The 26,630-nt window shown below is 38.3% G+C and overlaps 5 protein-coding genes across 5 annotated transcripts in view; 3 read left to right on the plus strand and 2 right to left on the minus strand.

Moving 5' to 3' along the window:
• Nucleotides 1-291: 291 nt before the first annotated feature.
• LOC114528497 (endoribonuclease LACTB2-like) overlaps nt 292-26,630 on the plus strand; it is a 30,711-nt gene continuing 4,372 nt past the window's right edge. The window contains exons 1-3 of the mRNA XM_028550152.1: nt 292-380; nt 870-972; nt 14,225-14,286. The gene's annotated coding sequence lies outside the window, so the exon portion shown is untranslated. The remainder of the gene's footprint in view (nt 381-869; nt 973-14,224; nt 14,287-26,630) is intronic.
• Nucleotides 374-13,600, minus strand: LOC114528495. Its single transcript, XM_028550149.1, has 15 exons — nt 13,504-13,600; nt 12,128-12,394; nt 11,075-11,398; nt 9,965-10,758; nt 7,197-9,831; nt 5,468-5,637; nt 5,260-5,383; nt 4,843-5,025; nt 4,195-4,621; nt 2,909-3,407; nt 2,472-2,750; nt 2,197-2,290; nt 1,675-1,899; nt 1,302-1,398; nt 374-1,058 (listed from the first exon to the last, which is right to left on the minus strand). The coding sequence occupies exons 1-15, from the start codon at nt 13,559-13,561 to the stop codon at nt 866-868; spliced, it is 6,369 nt and encodes a 2,122-aa protein (XP_028405950.1). The 5' UTR covers nt 13,562-13,600; the 3' UTR covers nt 374-865.
• LOC114528496 (exostosin-1a-like) lies at nt 14,052-18,602 on the minus strand. The gene is made up of 7 exons (XM_028550150.1): nt 17,506-18,602; nt 16,660-16,981; nt 16,248-16,499; nt 15,681-15,776; nt 15,513-15,602; nt 15,265-15,425; nt 14,052-14,753 (listed from the first exon to the last, which is right to left on the minus strand). The coding sequence occupies exons 1-7, from the start codon at nt 18,375-18,377 to the stop codon at nt 14,396-14,398; spliced, it is 2,151 nt and encodes a 716-aa protein (XP_028405951.1). The 5' UTR covers nt 18,378-18,602; the 3' UTR covers nt 14,052-14,395.
• Nucleotides 21,757-23,120, plus strand: LOC114528393. Its single transcript, XM_028550012.1, has 2 exons — nt 21,757-22,236; nt 22,825-23,120. The coding sequence occupies exons 1-2, from the start codon at nt 21,819-21,821 to the stop codon at nt 23,118-23,120; spliced, it is 714 nt and encodes a 237-aa protein (XP_028405813.1). The 5' UTR covers nt 21,757-21,818.
• Nucleotides 25,106-26,430, plus strand: LOC114528500. The gene is made up of 5 exons (XM_028550154.1): nt 25,106-25,371; nt 25,470-25,542; nt 25,617-25,725; nt 25,818-26,001; nt 26,222-26,430. Exons 1-5 carry the CDS (start codon nt 25,279-25,281, stop codon nt 26,363-26,365), a joined length of 603 nt encoding a protein of 200 aa, XP_028405955.1. The 5' UTR covers nt 25,106-25,278; the 3' UTR covers nt 26,366-26,430.

Below are 26,630 nucleotides of genomic sequence, written 5' to 3' on the forward strand. Positions count from 1 at the left end.
AAATTTTGTGGTTATGTTCAGTTATAGCTGTTGAAATTTAGTACATTTCAAGTAATATTTAAAAATTGTTTAAATAAAAAAATTGATTTTTTCTTAGGTCCGCGACTAGTCCCAGTTCCTTCCCGCCAAAAACACTTTCAAAGTCATGAAAATTGAAGGCAACGAGAAAGTAAAACGTAATTGTTGGGCTCGTTTTTCATCCACTTTATGAGACTAAAAAACTGGAATACTTCAAGAATATCACGCTACTCAGACAGAAAATATGGCGACAGTTGACCAGGTGTCGTTCTGCCTGTTCTGCAAACGTTTTTCGCCTGTATTTCAGCCAAAGATATTAACAACATTTTCATCCAAAGGATACTACAAACGCGACTTAAGAAGTAAGTTTTACTTTCATTTAGGCTTATAGTATGCCTATTTAAACAATTTATTTCAATGGAGACATTGTTCTATGACCTTTCTTCATATTCCCTCAACTTTACACCATGACTAATAGTATAAAATTATTAGTTTGCAGACTACGTTTCCCAATTTAATATCTTATATGCCAGGACCTAATTGATAGATACGCTTCTACCTTGTTTTTAAGGTTCTACCTAGTTTTGCATGAAGATATTGTTTAATTTTTAATTAACAATACTACAAATTACAATTAAATAAGGTTCGATGATTAATGATATGCATAGTGTGGAATTCCTATGCTAAACTATTTATTCTACAAAAACTCATTTCAAAATTATTCAATTGAGTTATGATCTCAAACACTGCACCTTACAAAAATAAAAAACAAACTACAAATTTCGGAAGTCTTCAAGTTTGAAACTGGATTAACCAATTATTAATGGTGCGTAATATTATTGAACTTTTAGCATGGAGCTTCATTACGGAGTAAATTATCATCGGATGCTGCGGAAATCAAACTCAATCTTCTGCCATTTTCATCATTTGTTTCATGATCAGATCCACCATCAAGTAAGTCATCATCATCATCTTCATCATGATTAGGTAGAGATCTGTACATACTTCGCGATCCTGCTGTTGTATTCCTTCTACGTCTCCTAAACATTCATTAGTAATTATGAATGTAGTTTCAGTCACAGAATATTTGTGAGTGATAATCTGATATGAATATAGAAGCTATATTCTGCTTCAACAACTGTAGCCTGCAAGTTAGGGTTCTTTTATCTTGGATGGAAGGATGGAAGAGTCAACCTCGTTAATCCTTTTCATTCTTCAAGCTAAAAGCTGGCTCACAGGGTACATCAATTAATAAAAAATCAATCACGAAATTGTCAACTTACCATCTCCAAAACAGAACACCAACCAGTATAATTACAGCAATGCCACCAGCAACCACACCAATAATTAAGTGTGTTTTACCAGCATCACTTGCGTCTCCTGTTTTAAAAATGAAATACATGAGTTCATGCAGTCTTGTGCATGGATCATAGCTCATAATTCTTCATTCACATTCATGCATGCTCAATTCTATGATGAGTTACATTCTATACATACAATTTTGACGAATTTGGCTGTTGAAAGGCATTCCAGGCACGGGATGCCAAAGGCATAGAGGGGACAAATAACAGGGGCCTCCTCAATGCTGGTCAATTTCATCTGGGGCCCACCTTTGGTTCCTACCGACTTTTGATAATCATAATGGTTTATAATTACCAGTGCGGTGTCCACTGTGGGCACCATGCGTAGTGTTGACACGAGGTGTAGTGTGCAGTGCAGGACCATGTTTTGGAAAGATTTCAGTTTTAACTTCAGCAGTGAGAGCTGGTATCCCTTGATCCTTTGCTACAACAGTTAGTAGGTAAACCACATCACAACAATCTAAATGTCCGATAACTTTCAATATTCCACCATCAGGTGTAATTGAAAAAACTCCGTAATCTAAAAGTAAGAAAATACGAAAATACTCGATATAGTTTTTCTGTTAAAAACTTCATAACAACTGGGACTGATTGTACAATGAGGCTGGATAGCGTTATTCACGGGGTAGTGAAATTACAGCTTTGGAGCAAACAATTTTTAAAGAATTGTTGTATATATTCATTCAGATGCGGCCCTGATCAGAAATGTGTCTTCGCCACTTAAGGCTGCCTAGAGGGGACAGTTTGAGCACTCCAGTTTCCCTACAGGAGGTCCGAGGACAAAAAAATTTCAATATCACTGAATCAAAACACGAACCCTCTTTCAGATAGTATTTGACGATTCCGTTTTGTCCTTGGTCGTCATCGTGAGCGTAATAATAACCAATTTCTTGTTTCCCCTTGACCTTGCCCTGCAAAAGCAAGAAGGAAATGTCGCTGAAAGAAATTGCAATAAAATGCTTCCAATGGAAGATTTCATGCTGGCAAGTTAACTGAGCTGGCGTTTCGTTTCCAATCTATTAAGACGGAAGTCTTAATGGTATTAATATACAGCATTTTGTACTAAAATGATTGTGTAAAAGTCAGAATTACCACATCAACTGTGATGTTCCTTTCATAATGTTTGAAAACTGGTCTGTGGTCATTAACATCTGTAACATTGACGTTGACGGTTGTTTCAGTGGATCCTCCGCTCTTACTGGCATATGCCACTCTGACAGCAAACGTATACGCTTTTTGTGTCTCGTAGTCTAACTTCCGAGCTAATGTTATCTGTCCATTATCTTTGTTGATTTTGAAATTCACGAGATTACCAATTATAGAGTACACCAACGAAACATTAGGGTCACTGAATGCTTCAACTTTTACAACCTAAATGACATGGAAAACGGTAATGGAAGTGGAGAATAAAGAACACATACTACTCTATGGAAACAAGGATGTCGGACTCTAATCCCAAAGGATATGGTTATTCCTATCAGTGCGTTGTGTAACTTGTGAATATTGTCTTTGATAGAGTGGGTGCCTACCTTTGAATTAACTTTAGCATTTTCAGGTATTCTAACATCATACTTTGTTTCCTTGAAATAAAGTTTGTTTTTTTCTCGTGTCTTGACCTCAATGGTGACGGAAGCTGTGTTGTCATCGTCATCCTTTTGTTGATCATCACCTTCATACTTTGCTACGATCTCCAGCTTGTATTCAAACTTTGTGAGTTCACCAGCTGTACTTATCCTACCTTTTTGAGTGTCTATCTTAAACACACCATCGTCACTGCTACTTTTTATGAAGTACCGAATCTTCTTACGGTCGCGGCCGTCAGGATCGTAAGCTTGAACGGTTAGGATAAAAGTCCCACTAGGTGATCCCTTTATCACCGTACCCTCGTACGCTTTACGGAAAAATATAGGATTCTTGTTCGTGTCATTCTTCCCGCCGCCTGATGTGAAGTCAACTTCTATAACGACTGTCACAAATGTAAACCTCGGTGGCTTGCCCTGGTCTGTGGCTTTTACGCTCAATCTGTACCTAGGACACAGAAATAAAAGAAGGCACATCATGGCTTTCTGGCCATCTCTTGAATTCATGGATCAGTACACGCAAGACTACAAGGCATTTTTAGAACGTTATAAGAAAACTCTTGTAACCAACTGATCCATGCAGTCCAGGTGTCTGAAATGGCGGGAAAGAACTAGTACTATTACTAGTTAGTATAATTTCAGTATTGAAAAATGGCCTTTGAGCATTCTGATTGGCTCCCTCAGCAGTAACTATGAGGCAATAGTTACTGCTCAGAGCAGTCTGAGCAGTAACTATTGCTTTTCCCCAAAAAAACATGGCTGAAAATACTCAAAATCAAAATTATATTCATAAAATAAACACGTGTATCAGTTGTATTTATAAATAAAACTTTTTCAATACTGAAATTATACTAAAACAATTAGTCGCCTCAGGCTCGGTGATTACAAACCTATATTCACTTCGCCTTCGGCTCAGTAAATATAGGCTTTTAATCACCTCGCCTTCGGCGACTAATTGTTAATTGTCATATAAAAATCCATTTCTCGGTTGAAACAACTTAATATCTCGTAAAATATACTTTATTTCGGTTTCAAATTTATACCAGAGCTATAGTTCTTATAACTAAACATAATCACAAAATTTCGAATGGTTCCATCAAGGATAACAAAAGATATGATCGATTAAACACTGCAGAATGGATTTCTATTTTCACAAACTTTCTGAGCGCTGATTGGCTGAAATATGAGCGCGAGATCACCTGACGTTGCAGTGAAATGCCACAAGTTCAACTTACTCTGATTCGGTCAGTTTTTCGTCTTTTTTCAGCGATATCACCCCCAGGTCTTTTACAATATGAAAGATGTAACTTTGTTGCGTGTAGGCCAACGTGTACGTGATCTTTCCATTTTCCTCGGCATCATCATCCGTTGCTCTTACTTGAATTATATCTATGCCAGGTTTTAAAGTATTTGGGACCTTGATCTTATAGATATCTTTATCAAATACTGGTAAATTATCATTGGCGTCCAGGATTTCAACATGAATCGTTGTGGTAGCTGGTTTTGCGTCCAAATATTCAATATTTCTACAAGTGATTTTCAAATCGTATTTTGGCGTTGTTTCTCGGTCAAGTTTTGAGAGATTTGCTTTAAGTTTGTAGTAGTCGCCAGCACCATAGTAACCATAGTCGTGTGTTACAGAAAAGGTATTGTTCAAGTTACCTAACGATGGTAAAAAAGAGATATCAAATTCGACTTCCTATCCTGCAAACGAAAACTATGCACAGTATAAACTTCGAGACTATAAAGCCCGTTGAATCAATGATTTTTTAACCGTAGTAAAAATGCGAGAAAGCAGTAAAATCACATTTATCCAAAGACGAAAATTGCGGCGAAAATTGCAGGTGTAAATGGTCTAATAAGCGACAATAGAATCGACAAACCGTCTGAGACAAAGCAGTAGATTCGCGTAAACCACCAGTACCAATACCAGCGATAGTATCCATATTTCTTTATCGTTGCTCCAAACACTAAAGCTTCTATATATCCAGAATTATGTGTCTCATTCTTCTCTGGCAAAAAGTACGTTCTGTTGGAGTAGTCATCATTGAATATTACAGTAGGATCTAAAATGAAGTACTCTCGTTAAGGCATCACACTACTCGGTGTTTTCCCATGCAGTATAACGAGATTACATTGAAAGCTTTCTCTTGAGTGTAGCACTGCATGAGATGCAACTTGGCACTTGTAGGAGCAAGCATTCGGAATATTTTTTTATTGAATAATTTATTTGCTGCTGGGTAGAGTAATAATGAACGTTATTTTCTTATCCCAGATGGATTATGACATGCTACTCTTACCAATTGTCCTCACGTGAACGAATTGTGTTTCCTCTACGAGTTCTCTCATCGTCACAACACATTGTACTTGTGTCGAATTCCCAAGCGTCCGGCTGTCTAGCTTACTAGTTGTGCTTTTAACAATCTACATAAAAAAGGGATGATTCGTTTCTTCTAATGATTTATATAATTCATATCTTGAATGCTTCATGATAAAACTAGATCTTACGCCGTTATAGTCTTTCCACTCGTACTTGACAGGATATTTTCCAACTGCTTTGCAGGTCAAGATGGCTGACTCGTCCTTATCTTCACGAACATATATTGCGTACTCTGATGGAAACTCGATAATATGAGGTCCAATGTTAGGCCAGAGTGTAAATGCTTTCTTACCACTGTCTGAATATGAATAAAAGAAAGTTCAGTTTGTTTTCTCTCTCAACCTCATGTCCACCTCCCATTTTCTTTCTCTCTCAACCTCATGTCCACCTCCCATTTTCTTTCTCTCTCAACCTCATGTCCACCTCTCATTTTCTCTCTCAACCTCATGTCCACCTCTCATTTTCTTTCTCTCTCAACCTCATGTCCACCTCTCATTTTCCTTCTCTCTCAACCTCATGTCCACCTCTCATTTTCTTTCTCTCTCAACCTCATGTCCACCTCTCATTTTCCTTCTCTCTCAACCTCATGTCCACCTCTCATTTTCTTTCTCTCTCAACCTTATGTCCACCTCTCATTTTCTTTCTCTCTCAACCTCATGTCCACCTCTCATTTTCCTTCTCTCTCAACCTCATGTCCACCTCTCATTTTCTTTCTCTCTCAACCTCATGTCCACCTCTCATTTTCTTTCTCTCTCAACCTCATGTCCACCTCTCATTTTCCTTCTCTCTCAACCTCATGTCCACCTCTCATTTTCTTTCTCTCTCAACCTCATGTCCACCTCTCATTTTCCTTCTCTCTCAACCTCATGTCCACCTCTCATTTTCTTTCTCTCTCAACCTCATGTCCACCTCTCATTTTCTTTCTCTCTCAACCTCATGTCCACCTCTCATTTTCTTTCTCTCTCAACCTCATGTCCACCTCTCATTTTCCTTCTCTCTCAACCTCATGTCCACCTCTCATTTTCTTTCTCTCTCAACCTCATGTCCACCTCTCATTTTCCTTCTCTCTCAACCTCATGTCCACCTCTCATTTTCTTTCTCTCTCAACCTCATGTCCACCTCTCATTTTCTTTCTCTCTCAACCTCATGTCCACCTCTCATTTTCCTTCTCTCTCAACCTCATGTCCACCTCTCATTTTCTTTCTCTCTCAACCTCATGTCCACCTCTCATTTTCTTTCTCTCTCAACCTCATGTCCACCTCTCATTTTCCTTCTCTCTCAACCTCATGTCCACCTCTCATTTTCTTTCTCTCTCAACCTCATGTCCACCTCTCATTTTCCTTCTCTCTCAACCTCATGTCCACCTCTCATTTTCCTTCTCTCTCAACCTCATGTCCACCTCTCATTTTTTTCTCTCTCAACCTCATGTCCTCCTCTCATTTTCCTTCTCTCTCAACCTCATGTCCACCTCTCATTTTCTTTCTCTCTCAACCTCATGTCCACCTCTCATTTTCTTTCTCTCTCAACCTCATGTCCACCTCTCATTTTCTTTCTCTCTCAACCTCATGTCCACCTCTCATTTTCTTTCTCTCTCAACCTCATGTCCACCTCTCATTTTCTTTCTCTCTCAACCTCATGTCCACCTCTCATTTTCTTTCTCTCTCAACCTCATGTCCACCTCTCATCTTCTTTCTTTCTCAACCTCTCGTGCTCCAACCCCCCCCCCTTTCCAACCCCCCCCTTAATCGTTTCACATTTGTCAAACCTCATTTCCATCCCTTTCACATCCCATTCCCTACACATCCTCTCATATTTCCGCGCATATTGCACCCCTCTTAACAGACGAGTCATCATTACCTAGATAAACAACAGCAAATGTACTTCCAGCTACGATCTCCATATTCTTGCATTCAATCCGACTTCGAGTGAACCTCACCGATACACTCTGCCATTTCTCCAAACGCAACGTGGTTGTAAATGACAAAGTGTTAACTTTTCCATGAAAATCTTTCTCAAAAGCAAAATCTAAGGTCTTCCCATCGACAGCAAGTTTCAGCGTTATTTCACAAGTCTCGTTCCATTTCCCCTCTCCCTCCACACGAAGTTTCACTAAAACCATGTACACGCCATTCTTCGGGGAAACAAAGACAGAATCTAAAGGATATTTCATTCCGCGTTTGAAGAACATCTTTGTATTTGGTATATTTGTTTTCCATCCTTGAACTTCAAATCTGTCCACATCGTCATCGTCATAGTAATGATGGTAAAAACCATGTCTTGAACTGCGATCAGGTAGTTGCCGTTTTGGGGCCTCTTTTGCCGTGATGGCTGAAGACGCGCCTATTATAGCCCCGGCAGTACCGATATAGAACGCAGAAAAGCTCGACCTCTTTAAAATAGTCACACCAAGGTTCGTGTTAACTTCAATCGACAACTTCTTTCCAGCTTCGAGATGAAGAATTTCAGCGCCACTGACTGTGGTGATATTAGATTGATTCACCAAACGTTGTTTAAAACATCCTACGTTTAATCCGTTCACCTCACCCCCATCTTTAAGTGTCTTCCCGTCAACGGTAAAGCAAAACTCGAAATCACAATTGTCCTCGTGATCTATGACCAGATTCACAGCAACGATATAAAATCCTGTGTACAAAACTCCGTAACTGCCAAAATTTTCCGGTACATCTTTTGTTGTGTATTTGCCGCACTTTTTTTCGCTGGTCCAAGACTTGTCTTTGAGTTTCTGCTTTTTTCCTGCATTCAAAGCCGTATCTTTTGGCAACGTTGCCGCAAAACCACTTGAGCTCGCTATATCGCCCATAAACTGAATGGACATATAAAGACGCGAATTGTAGTTCAAGCCTAGAGAATTGTAGCGTCCCAGAAAACCTGAAATGTTGTGTTTGTCGAGCAAAACAAAGCCAGTCAACGCTAGTGGTTTGTCAAGATCATCACTCGTTCCTCTGAAGTAAAGAGGTGAAGAATCAAGGGAACACAAAGCATTCTTGGATTTATTTGCAGGGCTGGTAAAACCGAGTTCAAAATCGTCAGTTTTGTATCGATCCCACCACGACCAAGTGCTATCTTTCACAAAACCAACAACAGAGACAAGATAGACTCCACTTCGAGAGACGCTGATTTTCCAGTCGTCATAAGAAATACCCTGAGTAAACTCCTCGAAAGTGTCCGGATCGTTATACCAATTATAGGGATAGAAAGTTCCTACTTCCTGATTATACATGCTATTTGCACTAAATCGTCTTCTTATTTGAGGTCCAGTCTGAAGCTCATCGACTTTGTAAGCAAAGATTCCACCATCTTCTGCATACGTCAGCTCTATGGAATCTGCACATTTCACGTGGACTTCAATATCTTGGCCATTTCTTAGATCAAGCACACCCTGAAGAAATACACTGAACCTACCATCGCTAGGACTTGTCTCTTTGGCAGATAAAATAATATCCTGATTCCTTAAAATCCCAACATTCACGATAGCATCACTCTTGTTAGATGTAACGGCAAAATTCAGGGATGTTAAATAAAATCCACTTTTAGAAATTTTCATTCCACTTTTTGTGATCGTTGCAGGATTGTTCAGGAACTTGGGGTTGATCCAATCATGGAGACCAATACCTCTCCATTGTGTGTTGCATTGAAACTTTCCTTTGGGTCTAAGTTGAGCTCTAACGTAAGTCACAGTGGTGCTTGTGCCTGTGAAAACACCGGAAACAACGCTTCCACTTTCGGGCTTCCAATTCATATCAGATTTCGATGCTTTTGCTGAGACATTGAAATAAAATTGGCTGTCGACACTGATATCCGAAGCGGTGACAGAAAATTTGGACTTTTTATGATCCTTGCTGTACGCTACCATTTTCGTTTTCTCGGATCCAACAACAGCAGACAAATAACCATCGTTTTGCAAGTCAAACTGTAAATTATCAAGTAGAAAGAAAACATTGTTTGTACCAGTGTGAAAAGTGTTCTCATGATTCGAGTATATTGCCGCGCTTTGGAAGAAACCGTTAATCGAGGTCGTAAAATCATTCAGTTGTTTTATATCCGTGGCTTTTGTGACATACGTGTTGGTGGCTGGTTTCACGTTCAACTTAAAAGCCGGATGAGATCTTGTGTCGCCAAGCATGGTGACTGTCATTTTGCTTGAAGTTAAGACGTTAACCTTTTTCTTCCCACTCTTGTCTGTCATCGAGACCTGAACAGCAAGCTTGTCTCCTTCATTCAGTTCTAACATTGTTGATACGGTACATGTGAAGTATTTTGGAGCACTTCCTCGTTTACATTCACTGCCATCAGCAACCGTGCCGTTTTTAGTAAGCTGTGAACTAAACTGACCGCCTGCTGAAACAGGTTGGACAATCAGGTTGTATGAAACAAGATACAACCCATAACTTTTTATTTTGATGTTTTCTTTTTTCACATCAAAGAACACGTCGTTCCAATCGCCTTCATTTTTGTGTGACCAGTCGTGAACCTTGTAAAGATGGAAAATTGTTAGTATCCTGCCTAAGTATAAAGACTTCTAATTTATAATAATAGTTCCAATTCTAAGTCCTAATTATTCTAATACATTCTAATTTGGTTAATCTATTGGGCTATCGGCTTACCTTGGTCATTGCTGAATTCGTGTTAAAAGTGAACGTGTTGACGAGTGAGAGAGTCGTAGAGGGCCAAAGATTGTATTTTTTTTCCAAGACAACTTGATACGTTGTTTTAGAAAGGACTTTAAAAACTTGGTCCGACTTGACAGACAGTCGTAGTGACTCGTATTTATCCATTTTCAGCAGCAACGAATTCTGTAAATAACAATCATCATTCTCCTTTGCTAGAAATAATTCTGGGCCCGTGGCTCTAAAATAATTACTACTTGAGCTATTCATCGACAGCTGTGCTTTAGCTGATGTACAATTACTGATGTATATCGCCATGATGATTTGGTAAACGCCCTGTTTTGGAGCAACAAATTCCCCATTTTTCAGTTGAACACCGCTGATGTAATGATTCAGGTTGTGCGTTTGAGGAATATTCCATTTATTTAAGGTTGAGTATTTGTCGGCGGGTAACGAGGCTGTTGATTTATATGAAGTCGACAGCGCTGGGGTTGATTCACTTGTTGCTCCTTTTGAGAATATGAAAAATCGCGAGGCTGAGTTGATATAGACGTGGGTATGCCTCCAGCTACTGGTGACTCCTAATGTGACTGTTTGGTTTTCAATAAGATTTAAAACTCCGTCTAGGGTGATGGTATGAGTACCATATTGTTTTATTTGTACTGTTCGAGTGATGGCCTCTGTTTTGTTGTTTATCACTACAGCGAATTTCAGCTGAATACTGCTGTAACGACCGAAATTAATGTTGGCCAAGATATGGTACAGGCCACTGCGTGGTATCATGAAGCTACCTGTGGAATCAAGTGAAGGATGATGGTCAATGTTTGGAAACAGTGGTTGTGGTTGTGGTTATGGCAATGGTAACAGGGATGGTGGTGGGTACAATGATGGTCAATGTTAGGAAACAGTGGTTGTGGTTATGGCAATGGTAACAGGGATGGTGGTGGGTACAATGATGGTCAATGTTAGGAAACAGTGGTGGTGGTTATGGCAATGGTCACAGTGATGGGAGTGGTTACAATGATGATCAATGTTAGGAAACAGTGGTGGTGGTTATGGCAATGGTAACAGTGATGGTGGTGGTTACAATGATGGTCAATTTCATACCTTCTGACTCAGGAAATGCACTTCCTTCATCAATTTCATTCCAATCAACAATATCAGCGGAATAACTGGGATTCCTCAGGTGGAGATATTCATAATTATTCTTCAACATCATTCCAGGAAACAAGGATGCTGAACTAACATGAAGTATTGACAGTGTACTACCAATCATAACCTTGGTATTTCTTGAGTAGCCACTACTTATTTGAATAGCAACTCTCCAGCCTTTCTCAAGCTGTATGTAGCCAGAGATCCTCAGATTTTTCTTCTCACCGGAATTCATAACCAGAAAAGTTTTTATTTGCCGATTGTTATAAAACGAATTTCCTAAAACGGAAGACGACATTCAGTGTGTGTAAAACCCTCTTCATTTGTGAGTACCTTGATTCGGTGATTTCATGCAATGATCCAACGAATGCTCCTAATCACTACCAGTTCCCCACTACCAGAGCCCCACTACCAGAGCCCCACTACCAGAGCCCCACTACCAGAGCCCCACTACCAGAGCCCCACTACCAGAACCCCACTACCAGAGCCCCACTACCAGAGCCCCACTACCAGAACCCCACTACCTGAGCCCCACTACCAGAGCCCCACTACCAGAGCCCCACTACCAGAGCCCCACTACCGGAGCCCCACTACCAGAGCCCCACTACCAGAGCCCCACTACCAGAGGCCCACTACCAGAGCCCCACTACCAGAGCCCCACTACCAGAGCCGCGTGCCGTTAATCAATGCGACCCGAGCATATTTTGGTAGCCCAAAATTTCGAGCTTAACAACAAGAGTAAATATTAAAAGTTAAAGTTGTCTTTGAGTTTAATGAAAGTTCATTAAGAATTAATATGATTATCTCAGCCTCGTTAGCCAGATAATTTTATATCACTTAACCGAAGCTGGCTTTGCTGCCTTTAAACTGCCTTGCAAAAAATCCAATGATCGAACCATTCACCGATATGGAAGAAAGACAGAGGAGCCTGATATATAACTTCCATCTCAACTATCAGTCCTGTTCATATCAATGTATTCCAAAAAACGCTCAGTATAGTGAGCTTACCTTGTTTATTTGTCAGATATGTTTTACCATTTAACGAAATGCGGTTACTGTACCAAGAATACCTAGTCGCCTTAACGATCAGATTCGCTGAGATGTAATATACCCCGGCTTCATTGATAAGGAAAGAAGTGTTGTCCATTTTATCAAAACCAGTCATGAAAAGACCAGGTCTGCCAGAGTGAACCCAGTTTTTTACCACTGAATCATATGAGATGATCTGATCTTCTTCTATCACCGCGGATAGGCTGTTCCCTAACTCCTCTTGAGCTGTGAACACAAGAATGATTGATATTTAATAATACATGTTAGTGCATTCCGTTTATGACTTATGTGTATGACTGGTCGCTTTAAGAACAAAGCTGCGAATGATTCAACAAAATGAACCCGCGATTTGTGCCAGAACGGCTGGAGAAACTTCAAACGTGGACTTGTGCTGCAGAAGAAGCTATTCAGCTGCACAAGAATTGATACTCACAGGCTTTTGTTTTGAACAACTACCGCGTCACGTACGATTACGTAACGTTGTGTAGTTTAATGTTTGTCTTCAAAACTATTGCCGGCATACGTGCCGGGAAGTTGGGGTGTGTGCAAAAACCTGGCCATTTTAACCGTTTTATACGTGGGTCGAAAAAGACAGTCTTTCTAAATTCACTGGAAATATGTTGTTGAATGCAAATTTAGGTCCTTAGTAGAACTAAAGAGCTGCATGAGTACGTTTCATCTCCTCAAATAACTTTTAGAGCGAAACCGCCGAAACGCCTTCCGAGAAAGTCGGAGATGCTTCTTTTCGCACAGCTTTTGGTGAAATAAACCATAAACATTGTGTACGCTCCAAATGACGTTAAAATAGTCCTAGACAGTAATTGTATAATCAAATAATAACAAAATAAATTGGTCGAGCGGACATTTTTATTGCTGGATCGTATTACCTTTACTAATCATTCTCGTTTTGAAACTGCCAAATCTCGCTCGTTCATTTAGCTAATCAGCAATGGCTATGGTATTTACATCCAAAGCTACTTCTCGCAAGTTTTAGTTGTGTTATAGTTGTGTAGCTATGTTCCTATATGTAGTTAAGTGTATCTCACAGGTGACAATTTTCTCTTCATTTCATATCTTGAGCTCAAATTACATTCCCTTCAATCTACACTCACATGATGCAGTCTATACTAGTCTATACCTACGTTTTACTACTATTTGAGAGGGGATAAAGTCTAAGTGAAATAAACTAAGGTAGAACAAGCAAGCGTGTTAATTAGGGGAAACGCAGATCAAACACAAGGATATCCAGACATCTAACCGCTGATATAAATGATCTGACATACCCTGGCAGTACGAGGCTATGAGAAAAATTATCAGCTAAAATAAACTCCTACCTTTAAGACCTGATGCCAAAGTTGCGATGAAAAACAGCCACGATATAAAGCGATTCATTGCTGCTTCGTCTTTTGTGATAACGCTCAATCGTCGATTCAATGCGGAACTGTGTTATAATATATGTATTTGGAATATTTAATTATGTTACTAAGTTGCTACTTTTGACTGTATAATTAATCAAGCCGCTTATTGCTTCGACAGCAGTATTGTTGTGTGAATCACACTAACTCCCACTCCTATTGTTAAACTTTCCAATGAGTTTCCTCACTTTTTGCTATCGTTGATGTGCTACTAGATATTTCAAAGATTGTGCATCAATGAAAATGTCATCATTATCAATTATGATTTTGGCACTTCACAGTCTTCACTCGATGTAGGTGAATTCTAGAGGTTGGAAGGGTCTTAATTTGTGTGTTGAATGCAAATTTAGGTCAGTTTGAAGTGTGTATAATTCCACTCGAAATTAAGACCCTTTCAACCTCCGTCACCATTATCATCAATATAATCATCACACTAATTATAAGCAAGGACAATTCTCGTTCTCGGTTGAATTTCATTTATTAATATTTGCTCATCTTTAGTGTGGCAGAGTTTTATCAACATAATAATGCCACCTGCGTGTTTGAAAGTCCCTCAAAAAATTGTGCAAAAATATAATTATCTAATGTAATATTTTTTCACCCTGTTCATCGTCTGAGAGTGTTTTCTCTTCTATTCTAGAGAAAGAACGACAGTTGCAAACTTAAAGATGACGTATATACCATCATGACGTATCCCTCAAGGTATGTTTCCTCTCACCAGGCTTTAGCGCGCCGTTAAGGGATCGTCTTTTTTCCAGCATTCTCCGGTGTCCTGCGCTCGTTTTATTAAGCAGCAACCCACATACTGATTTTAAGCCTCTAAAAGGCGGTACTTTTTGCGGAAGTTTGATATAGGATCCTTGTAAAGGACAGGATCAAAACGTACATTAGTATACACAAGAGGCATATATCCAAATCCATCCACAAGTTTCTCGAAGCACGCTTTTCTATTTTCCAATCTCGTAAAATGATCCTTGTTCGCTGAGTTTTTCTTATATAAGTTCGCTATGTCTTCCTTGTACGGTTTACGCTCCAGGACCTTTATCGCAGGCTGCCGTGTGATGTGGGAGGTGATGAAATTTAGGACGATGTCTTGACATTCTTTTGATGTTGAAATGAGCTCATGGATTGATGTAGGCAGATTGTGCGTATAGTAGTGATGGTAGTATCTTTAAAAACAAAACCCAGAAATTTTGAAGATTTTGAATATTTAAACTAGTACAGATCTTTATTCAACTTCGGATACCTTGCAGACACTAAGAACTGGCAAATCTTGTTAAATATCATCTCCTGAAGATGATTCAGATTTGAAGCGAAATATATATAGAGTTTAAATTCTATTGTGTATTTATAAAAAAACTTTTTAATTACACAATGAATCTATTCGAAATAACCTTTTTCTTATATCTGCTGAAATTATCAGCTGAAGAAAATGGTTTTAAGAACTGGTAACCTTGTCCAATTGTCACAGTTGGAATACTTCAATCGTTAATTGAAGGACAATATTTCAGGAAACGAAAGCAGTGATTTACACACGGAGTTATTTCAACTTTACAAATCTTCTACTAACTCTTCAAAACTCAGGATTTACAACTGAAAGACACTCGATCCCAACCACTATCACATGAACTTTGCCAGTGTAAACCAAACAATACCAAAAAGCCTACTTCCTAATAATACCTGTGATAAAATGCAGCATTGGTTAAAACCATCGAACATTCGTTGCTCCAACGTGATGTATAGAACCACTTTGATAAACCTCTGTCCCAGTAATGACTACGACACGGAAATCCAACAATCCTCTGTGGAAATTTTCGCCACACTTGAAATGCAAAGTTAATCTAAACAAATCAGAGTTTATTGAAAGAGGAAAAATGTTGAGCGTGTTTTACACGATCGTAGACAGTCTAATTGAAACAAAATCGTACTTCGTCGACATTCAAGGTAACATCTTCATCCAGGGAGAGGATAACATCACTTGAGATCAGAGATCTTGGTGACAACCTGCTGTTACCATTCTAAAGATGAATACGACGAACATCGGTAAATGCGTGGTTGAAAGGATCTTGTGTCGAAAAGGACAATACGATACGTACGGTGTTGTCAGGCCTTTGAATCGCTATAGTGACATCAATCGAAGGCCATCTTCTTTTGGAAGGAATGTTCTCCTTTGCCGTCCATAATACCACAATCTACAATTGTGACAAACAAGCATTGGATAAATTCAGAGATTCAGAGATCAATGGATTCAGGGATTCGTCTTCGATTCGGTAGATTTAGAGATTTCAGTGTCTAATAGGTGGATTCAAAGATTTAACTCAATGGGTGGATTCAGATATTTATCTCACTGGACGGATTCAGAGTTTCGTCTCAACTAGGTAGATTCAGAGATTTATCTCACTGGGTGGACTCAGAGATTCATCTCACTAGGTAGATTCAGGTGGATTCAGAAATTCTTCTAGCTGGGTAGATTTAGTGATTCATTCATCTCATTGTGTTACCAGCTATGGTAATATAAATCATCTCTTATTGATGCAATGTCCCTTAAAGAGGACCTAACCGAACCAACTCTGTTTGAACTGAAAGCTCTATCAGTTGTCCTAAACTATTGTTTCTTAGAAGCAGTAGTGAGGTTCAACAATGTAGGTATTAATCCACTTTACCTTTTCAAGATACTGAGATTTAGCAACAGTTTGTATCAGAGTGTATAGTGGTGAGGCAACTCTTAAATATGATGATGTAGCATATATAACAGCAGTAAAGCTTGATGCTACCTCATGCCCTGTGATTTGGTAATAAAATGGATAGTCCTTAACACTTCTGGAATAGGACTGTGCAATATGAAGACTGCCAGGGAAGGTATTCCATACAAAATATTGGTTCGCAATCTGTTTGTCTATACGAGATTGGATTATCTGAAATAAAAAAAATTCTAGAAATTCCTTTCTGTGTTATCTATTCAAACAGCAAATTATTATAATTGAAAAATTATAAAAGATGATGAAGAATTAAGTGGTATAGTAAATATTTCAGCAACTGCTCATGCAAAGCTTTGACTTCTGTCAATTTAATTACCTTGAAAACTGTGTTTACAATTTTATCAATTGATGAGAAATAAGCATTCCACAGGAATAGAACTTGTTGCTTCATTTGAAAAATTTGTTCGTGTGTGAACTCTCTAATGATTGTCGGTATTAATGTCAGTAATCTTTCATCAGCAAATACTGCAGCCTTTTTCCAATCAATATTGTCAGAAAAGGGAAGAACCCATCCATTGCTGAGAATGAGTGGTATACAGCTAGATTGTAAGGCTTCAAGGAAACGGTAAGAACCAAGGCGTCTTCCTCGTGGAATAAGACAGAATGTAGCATTACCCATTAGCTCATCATAGTCGTATCTAGGATGAGAACAATAAGTGATTAGAAACATAGCTTGGAAGTAATGAGAGGTCAAGAGAAGAAGATGTGAGGTGGTAGACATTGCAAAGAAGATGAGGGAGGCAAGGTTGTGATAAGATGGACACATAATAAGAAGAGATGAAGGAGAGCTGGTCAGAGATATTATGGAATAAAGAGATCACAAGATGTGAGGTGGTAGACATTGCAGAGAGGATGAGGGAAGCAAGGTTGAGATGATATGGACACTTTATAAGAAGAGATGAAGGAGAGCTGGTCTGAGATATTATGGAATAAAGAGATCAAAAGATGTGAGGTGGTAGACATTGCAGAGAAGATGAGGGAAGCAAGGTTGAGATGATATGGACATGTAATAAGAAGAGATAAAGGAGAGATGGTCAGAGATATTATGGAATGAAGAGATGAGAAGATGTGAGGTGGTAGACATAAGTTGATGAATCTGGCCAAAAATTCTTGTGTTATAGAATGAGTGATCTCAACAAGATGTGAGGTGGTTGTTCCATACCTGTCAAATAACTCATTATCATGGTCACATCTAAGATCTTTCATATCTTTCCAGTTGCGGCCATGTTTACAGGTTGTTAGCATTATAATATCCTCATTATTATGTATATGATGCAGAGAGCTACGACTCTCTCCTCCTTTACCATTTAAATACCTTTTACCTTTAAATGCAAGTTTGTATTTCTTTAAAATTGGAAATACTCTGTCAGAATAAGGCAAATTACCTCCACCAAACATTGGCTGATCCTTGTCAAATAATGGAAAACTCACATCAAAGTTTGGTCTAAAATGTTGGGCATTAAATGAAGCTTTCACTAAGATTGCTTGGCCTATATCAATGTCTAATTTTTCCCTATAATCTGGCCAAGTGCCAGAATATAAATTGAATAAAATATGGTTTTTTCCTCCATTCCAGTAAGGAAGATGTGATATTTTATATCCCAATTCTCTCACATAATCTTTGCTTAACTTATCCTGATCCGTCGTGTCGAAAGATGAGACAAACAGACAAGCATTGCCAGGATTATCTGTGTAATATGCACTCTTTTTTATAACACGGATGATCTTTGCGTAATTAACAGAGATTCTCTCGCCATTTCCAAAAGGATAAACATATACTTTAAAGCCATTGATACATTTTTGAAAATCAAAACAATTGTCCATTTGACAATCAGTTGCAAAGTCGCGTGGTTTTGTTTTTTGTTTTGGCTGAGATTCGGCATATTCGTCCTCCTCCGATATGCTATGAATTAGGTCCTTTTTCTTGAAAGTTTTCGCTGGTAATTTCGTAAAATTCCATTGAATAATAAACCATGTTATCGCAGTACCAACAATCACCAGAAATGACAGCAATAAACGAATTTTTGCTTTCATTGGTTTGATATTTTGCTAAACTGCGCTAGAATTAGCGACAATCAGCGCATACAAAGAGAAATGTAGAACAATTGTAACAATGATATAGTTCTACACGTCTTTATTTTGCTACAAAAGCACAATATTGCAAATATATCAAGCATGTCTGTCAATAATGTCTCCATCTATGACATGCATCATACATAAATACATTTGAATTTTAATTTCACCGGAAATGATGATTGTGTATATTATCATAAATAACCCGATCCATTGATAACTAGAAGGAATTTCTTTCTATTCGACAATGAATTTTATTAATGCATTATAATTACCAACATTATAATTTTTTACAATGCATTCAGGACTTTTCTTTTCTAAGCGATTGATTCAAAAAGGATTTCTGATTCATGAAACATATTTTGATCTATTTTTTATAAGTTGGATTTTATATATTTAACCCAGGATTTTTAAACTGAATTGCTTTGTTCCCAAGGTTCATGTTTTCCATTATCCCAAGTCCAGCTGTGATAACTTGCATACGTCAGCTGATATTGTCAAATTCAATAAAAATATTATAGTTGCACAGTAGATAAATCATGTTTACTAATATGAGCAATTGTACCTGCTAGTTTAGTTTGCGAATGATTTTTGCTTGCATCACTCACTACACTCAAACACAAGCAAATTATGTAAATACCATTTTGCCATCTTCGAATACTTCGAATACATGTTGCAAATTTGTTAAAGCTTTTAACAGGGTTTCTGTCCAATAAGAAGATGAAAGCTAGATCAGCCTGGCCGTATTCAGTGGGTTTAACTGTTTTTTGCTCGGCTGTCATTCGATGTTTACGACTGAACCGTTATCGCTTCTTGCTAATATTTCTCGTGTGTTTCTTGGTTGTTTACTCATCAAAAAACCGGTATATAATATATAGATTTCTCCCTGAAGAAAGGGGTTTTCTACCTAAGATGACAAAAGAAACATTAGTTTGTGAACGGTTGATAAAAGTGGCGAAACTTATATTAGACGGAGAGCCAATTTCTTTACCATTTGGTAAAAAAACGCTTTGGAAGTTCCGGGGAAGACCATCAAGACAGGTGTTGAAGAGAAATATATTTCGGCAAGGACGAAATGACAGTGCAGAGGAACATTTAAAATGGGAAAAAATGTTCAATTTGAGTTCGAGTGATATTAAAGGACGAAAAATCCTTATAACATTTGGTCATAACTGTTAAAGTATGCTCTATTATATTCCAAATATTCCAATATATATGTATCAATCAACTGTAAATAGATTTAATTTAGATTTATGTGTGGTCAAATGATTCCATAGATTCCATAGATGCAAGTGTAGTAAATGTTTCTTTAATGAAAGCCAAATATGGTAACCAAATGTAAAATGAAATGTTATCCGCCCTAAAGAGATTATCATGTAACCACTTATATATAGATGTAATTTTCCTTGTATACATCAGAGTGAATAAAACTGTGTAACCCTAAAGTTGTGCTGTGAATATAAAGGAGTGGCAAATGGCTACCCAAAACTCAACAGGTTATGGGCCCAGGAGAGCTCTGGTCTTCGATGGAAACGAATCGAAGTACGAATTATGGGAGGTAAAGTTTTTATCATTTATGCGGATCCAAAAGCTTTACAATATTTTTGTGCCTAGCAGCGATGAGCGTGAGCTAGATGAGTCGAAGAATGCCGATGCCTTCGCCGAACTTGTACAGTGTTTAGACGACCGAAGCTTGTCCCTAGTGATACGGGAGGCAAAAGATGATGGTCGAAAGGCTTTAACCGTGCTGAGAGAACACTATCAAGGAAAAGGAAAACCCAGAATTATAGCTTTGTACACTGAACTTACTTCGCTGAGAAAAGGAGAAAGCGAGTCCACAACGGACTACATCATACGCGCGGAGACCGCTGCGACAGCACTCAAAGCAGCAGAGGAAATAATAAGCGACGGTTTACTAATTGCCATGGTTTTAAAAGGTCTCCCAAGGAACTATAAAACATTCTCTACTGTGATAATCCAACGAGAAAAGCAGATGACATTCAGCGAATTCAAAATAGCCCTGCGAAACTACGAAGAGAGTGAAAAGAGTTGCCATGGTACGGAAGGCAAAGACAACGTGATGTATGCCGCCAAGACGAAATTCGACGGAAAATGCTTCAAATGTGATAAGAAAGGTCATAAGAGTTCCGAATGTTGGCTAAAGAGCGAAAAATGGTGTGCCAAATGTCGAACCAAGACCCACAATACAAGAGATTGTAGAGCCGCAAAGAAGGACGCAGCGAAGCTTATCAACGGACAAGTGAAGAATCAAGATTTGGATGAACATTCATTCGCATTTACGTTAAAAGATGGTAAAGGTAGGAGTACGAAGAATTCGAAGCTTCTCGTGGACACTGGGGCGACCAGCCACATAATTAATGATAGGTCTAGGTTTGTAAGCTTTGACAAGAACTTTGATCCGAACAGTCACTTTATAGAACTTGCCGATGGGAGCAAGGCTAACGTAGTTTTAGGGAAGGGAAATGCAATGGTTAAATTGTTTGATGTAAGGGGTAATGTACAAAATCTAATGCTAAGCGACGCACTTTATATACCGTCCTACAGTCAAAATATTTTTTCAGTTTCGGCAGAAATAGGTAGAGGAGGATCGGTTGCTTTAGGAGAACAGGTAAGTAAATACACTACAGCTGAAGGTCAGGTATTTGAGATAGAAGAGAGAGAGCGTTTGTACTATTTAAATAGTATCTCTTCTTCGTGTAACAATGCTACCTCCATTAATGAGTGGCACAGGATTTTAGGCCATTGTAACTTTGGAGATGTGCGTAAATTAGAGCAGGTAGTCAAAGGTATGAAAATCATAGACCACAGCGAGAAAGATTGTGAAGTATGCATTCAAGGAAAGATGTGTCAGAATAGAAACCGAGAGCCAGATCAGAGAGCTAAAGCACCTTTAGATTTTGTCCACTGTGACTTGGCAGGGCCAATTGAGCCCGTTGCCAGAGACGGATTTAAATATGCATTGTCTTTTATAGACGATTATACAGGTATCAACATGATATATTTCTTAAAGCGAAAGAGCGACACTTTAGAAGCCACAGAAAAATTTTTGGCCGATGTTGCGCCTTATGGTAAAGTTAAAAGGATACGAAGCGATAATGGTGGTGAGTTTACGAGTCAAGAATTTAAATCTCTCTTACGAAAGCAGTCAATAAGACACGAGACGAGTGCCCCGTATTCCCCTCACCAAAATGGAACTGCAGAAAGAGCGTGGCGAAGCCTTTTTAGCATGGCTAGGTGCTTGCTATTGGAGGCAAAACTACCAAAACGGTTGTGGACCTACGCTGTGATGGCTTCGGCCTACATAGAAATAGATGCTTCAACCAACGCTTAGAGAAGACACCATTTGAGGCGTTGACAGGTAAGAAACCAAATTTAAATAATATGCATGTATTCGGCACAACATGCTATGCTTTTTTGCAGAACACCAAGAAAATAGACGCAAAGAGCCGTAAAGGTATATTTATAGGGTACGACAGAGGTAGCCCATCTTACTTGATATACTATCCGGAATTAGACAAGATAGAAAAGGTACGTTGTGTCAAATTCATTGACAACTTCCAAGGCAAAGACAATAAACTCAACGATCTTGATGAGTTTGTACCCGACAGAAAACCTTCGAGTACTAGCAATGAAAACCCCAAAATGCCGAGTACAGTTGAGGAGAGCTCGAATAATCTCGAAACAATCAGCGAAAATGTAACAAACAACACCGAGGTGGTTGCCGAGGGAGATAGGTATCCAACAAGAGTTCGCAATAAGCCAAATTATTTCGATCAAAGCAAATTAGATGACACATTAGGTGAGAATGTTAATTACACTGTTGATTATTGCTATAGAGTTGCGAACATTCCAGTGTGCTATAAACAAGCACTTGAGTTGCCTGAGGCAAACAAATGGCAAAAGGCAATGGAAATTGAGATGAAAGCGTTGACAGATAATGACACTTTTGATTTAGTACCGCGACCTAAGGATAGACAGGTAGTGGGGGCAAAGTGGGTTTACACTATAAAAACAAATCAAGAGGGTGAGGAAAAATATAAAGCTAGATTTGTAGCGAAAGGGTATTCTCAAGTTTCAGATATAGATTACCAAGAAACATTTGCACCAACTGCACGCATGAGTTCGATCCGAATGTTATTACAACGTGCCGTGCAAAACGACATGATTATTCACCAAATGGATGTGAAAACAGCATACCTTAATGCGCCAATTGACTGTGAAATATATATAGAACAACCTGAAGGTTTTGAAAAGCAAAATGATAGCGGTGAAACGTTAGTTTGTAAGCTGAAAAAGTCGCTATATGGTCTAAAACAAAGCGGCAGGAATTGGAATAATCTACTCCATCAATATTTGATTAACGAAAACTTTATTCAATCTCTTGCAGATCCATGTGTGTATGTGCGTACAATAGATGATGAACGATGTGTGATCGTAATCGTTTGGGTAGACGATATCATAATCGCCTCGAGTGATTCAAATTCACTACAGAGCGTGAAAAAGTCTCTTAAAGAAAGGTTTAAAATGACCGACCTAGGGATTCTAAAATGGTTTTTAGGCACTGAATTTCAATGCAGTGAAAACACAATTAAAATGAATCAAACCCGGTACATTGAAAAGATTCTTGAGAAATTCAAAATGACCGATTGTAAGCCAAAGCCGACGCCGTGTGAGTTAGGATAGACAAAGTTTTGGAAGTGGAATCCTGAAATGGAGGACCCCGGGCTTTATAGAGCTATAGTAGGTAGTCTCATATATGTAATGACTGGCACTAGGCCAGATCTGTGTTACATCGTGACAAAATTGGCACAGAAAATGTCAAAACCAACCCAGGCAGATTTAACTAAGGCAAAGCACGTTTTGAGATATCTAAAAGGTACTTCAAAATTTGGTCTAACGTTCACAAAGTCCATTAACCCCCTCATTCTTCAAGGTTTTTGCGATTCAGATTGGGGAGCATCTATCGCAGATAGACGGAGTATAACAGGATACAACTATCAACTAGCGCAAAAGGGACCGTTGATATCATGGAAGAGCCGCAAACAGCCGACAGTGGCACTATCCACCTGTGAAGCGGAATATATTGCATTGACAAACGCGATGCAAGAAGCAAAATTTCTGAAACAACTCTGCATCGACATGAAGGTAAGTATACATGAAGGTAAGGCTTTCATAAAGATAGATAACCAGGGAGCGATGAATCTGGCGAAGAATCCTATTCATCATCAGAGAACAAAACATATAGACATCAGGTACCATTTCATTAGGGAAGAAGTGAAGGAAGGACGAGTTAGTTTAGAGTACGTTTCAACAGAGGAAAATATTGCAGACATATTTACAAAGCCAGCCAGTAAAATAAAATTAGAAAAATTTAAAGAGACCATATTAGGTAAGTATACATAGGTTCATAATTGCGCATATAATTTTAAAGCGATGGCCCGCCCTGCTGCACGCCATCAAATAAATAATTTACTATAGAACATAAAGAGCAAGTGGGGGTGTTAAAGTATGCTCTATTATATTCCAAATATTCCAATATATATGTATCAATCAACTGTAAATAGATTTAATTTAGATTTATGTGTGGTCAAATGATTCCATAGATTCCATAGATGCAAGTGTAGTAAATGTTTCTTTAATGAAAGCCAAATATGGTAACCAAATGTAAAATGAAATGTTATCCGCCCTAAAGAGATTATCATGTAACCACTTATATATAGATGTAATTTTCCTTGTATACATCAGAGTGAATAAAACTGTGTAACCCTAAAGTTGTGCTGTGAATATAAAGGAGTGGCAAATGGCTACCCAAAACTCAACAATAACTGTTGCGCATTCTCAAAACAGCGAGCGTTATTAAAGGCAAAGACTGTCGGTGGATTTGATTACGCCCATTCCTTCAATTTCGACTCAATACCAGCAAAGTTTGCGGCAAATCATAATGATGTGCTTCAAAGTCGACGTGGTGCGGGATACTGGCTGTGGAAACCTTATATCATCTTGAAATCTTTGGTTGAAAACATGAATGAAGGGGATCTTCTTCTGTATCAAGACGCTGGGGCATATCTTATAAGATCTGCAAGACCATTGTTGAAACTATGTGAACAAGATAAACACGGAATTATAATTTTCAGCCTTAGTAAAATTGAACAGGAATACACTAAACAAGACGCATTCATTCTTATGAACATGAGCATTCCTGAAGCTTCGGAATCATTTCAACGTTTAGCTTCGTTTGTTGTTGTAAGAAAAAGCTGCGCGTCAATACAATTTGTTATGGAATGGTTGTCGTATCTTTCCGATAGACGCATTGCCTCAGACGATCCTAACACGCTAGGCGTGGCCAATCCAAAGTCTTTCAGAGATCATCGTCATGATCAATCAGTAATCTCACTTCTTTCCAAGAAATGGGGTTTGCGTGCTTACCGAGACCCGAGTCAGTATGGTGAGAACGTCCCATCTCATAGTTATTACTCTTTAGGACCTTATAAACAGTTATTTAATCATGATAGATTAAAGTCCTGATTCCTGAATCGCTTTCTTTCAATTCTGTGCTTGTACTAATATCATAATTGATAGTGCGTAATATAGTCCCGTCCATGTTTTACAAACGAGTCCAGTTCATGTGTTACGAAGAAGATCAGTTAGTGAAGCTCAAAAAAAACCTGGAGTGATCATTTTTTAAAAACACTTCGTTTTTTGGTCGACGTTCGTCGGAATTGCTCGGAATGATAATTGTTTGATTTCTTGCATCAATCAAAAGCACACATCGAAGTCTAGAGATTTTCATATTTTTTTATATATATATACTTTACCGTAAATCTGTTTCAAAAAAGAGATAATGTATCGCAGAGGAGACAAATACAAAACTAAACCAGGTCGAACGTATTTTTTTGTGCACAACCCTGGACTAGCTGACGGCAAATTCACAAAGGTAACGTTCAAATGATTTATGATTGCAATCATTGTATTTTAATATCAACCATGTTTTACCATACAAAGCCGATATAACATCAATGCTGTTGTTTTTAGGCTGTTGAAGAATACTGTAACGCTTTAATAAACACCAATGGAGGAATTCTGGTGTTCGGTGTGGATCACTCTGGTATGAGCATTGGTATATATTGGCATTAAGAGCAAAAAAATATGCAAAAGCATCACCGAGTTTATATATTTTAGAGCGAGTGGTTGGGTTCGATCTCCCAAGATCATATGAAGATAGTTACAAACTTTATTTCGATGCCGCTATCAGACAGATGCGACCAACAATTCACCCACACCAATACAGGTATTGATGGCTAGTATAACCCACTTACCTAAATAACTATAGTTTGTATTCACATTCACAACTCTGAATGACTTGCATCATTGCTGTTTTAGACTAGATGTCATCTATATTAGCTATTCCTCTCAAGCAATCTTCGAGATCAGAATGTCGGCTGGGGAACACGAGGAAATCTATGAGAACTCAAAGCGGGAAATGTTCATTGTTAAAGAAAAGAAGCTCTGTGGACCATTATTTCCATGCGAAATAACACAAATAGTCCTTGCCAAGTATAAAGAGGTAAAAAGATTTGAAGGCGTTACTAACATAGAAGTAGGTATAAGTTAACACACAACTGGAGAGCCAATGGTTGGTTGTTTGATTCCCACTAGGGTCAATTTTTAACACCATTACTATATAAATTCATACCCTGACTCGTATGAATCATCACAGTCACTAACACACAGCTATTAGGAGCTTTATATAACTTTTTTCACGTACAAACTTTTCTGAAAACTAGGAACTTGCATCTCTCATCATTGAAAACAACCAAAATCACATCACATCACCACTTGAGGAAGACAAATCCTCAAACACTGTGAGAGAAATTGAGAAAGCCCAACCAGCAAAGAAATCAAGATGGGATCAAATAACCTGGCCGTAGCAGCATTTTTTAAACAAGTCTTGAAAGAAAAGACATAAAATAGTCAATGCACATATATAAAATAAAGATGGATAGTTGTATTAGTGTATAAAACCTTTGACTGCAAATAGTCATATACATAAATTTTATTATTCATTGTACTTAAAACAAAAAGTTATCTAAAAAAATTGATGTTATGTTATGAAGATACTATTACTAATGTGTTATAGGCAAGTATTTGTAAAATACCATGTTTTTGTTTTTAAAACTGCAAGTTATTATTTGT

This window comes from Dendronephthya gigantea, unplaced genomic scaffold (genome assembly GCF_004324835.1).
Source record: "Dendronephthya gigantea isolate DGI-Jeju-01 unplaced genomic scaffold, DenGig_1.0 000050F, whole genome shotgun sequence".
NCBI lineage: Eukaryota > Metazoa > Cnidaria > Anthozoa > Malacalcyonacea > Nephtheidae > Dendronephthya > Dendronephthya gigantea.

What these genes read in the sequence shown, in the direction of transcription:
- LOC114528495 (XM_028550149.1), bottom strand. Translation starts at nt 13,561, where the DNA reads ATGAATCGCTTTATATCGTGGCTGTTTTTCATCGCAACTTTGGCATCA. An exon ending in ATATCTGACAAATAAACAAG is followed by an intron (nt 11,399 to 12,127) that starts GTAAGCTCACTA and finishes CTTCCGTTTTAG; the next exon opens with GAAATTCGTTTTATAACAAT. An exon ending in CAAATACTATCTGAAAGAGG is followed by an intron (nt 1,900 to 2,196) that starts GTTCGTGTTTTG and finishes TCTTACTTTTAG; the next exon opens with ATTACGGAGTTTTTTCAATT.
- LOC114528496 (XM_028550150.1), bottom strand. Translation starts at nt 18,377, where the DNA reads ATGAAAGCAAAAATTCGTTTATTGCTGTCATTTCTGGTGATTGTTGGT. An exon ending in TTGTAAACACAGTTTTCAAG is followed by an intron (nt 16,500 to 16,659) that starts GTAATTAAATTG and finishes TTTTTATTTCAG; the next exon opens with ATAATCCAATCTCGTATAGA. An exon ending in AATGCTGCATTTTATCACAG is followed by an intron (nt 14,754 to 15,264) that starts GTATTATTAGGA and finishes TTGTTTTTAAAG; the next exon opens with ATACTACCATCACTACTATA.
- LOC114528393 (XM_028550012.1), top strand. Translation starts at nt 21,819, where the DNA reads ATGCATGTATTCGGCACAACATGCTATGCTTTTTTGCAGAACACCAAG. An exon ending in CAAATTAGATGACACATTAG is followed by an intron (nt 22,237 to 22,824) that starts GTGAGAATGTTA and finishes AATCTCTTGCAG; the next exon opens with ATCCATGTGTGTATGTGCGT.
- LOC114528500 (XM_028550154.1), top strand. Translation starts at nt 25,279, where the DNA reads ATGTATCGCAGAGGAGACAAATACAAAACTAAACCAGGTCGAACGTAT. An exon ending in GTTCGGTGTGGATCACTCTG is followed by an intron (nt 25,543 to 25,616) that starts GTATGAGCATTG and finishes TATATATTTTAG; the next exon opens with AGCGAGTGGTTGGGTTCGAT. An exon ending in ATTCACCCACACCAATACAG is followed by an intron (nt 25,726 to 25,817) that starts GTATTGATGGCT and finishes TTGCTGTTTTAG; the next exon opens with ACTAGATGTCATCTATATTA.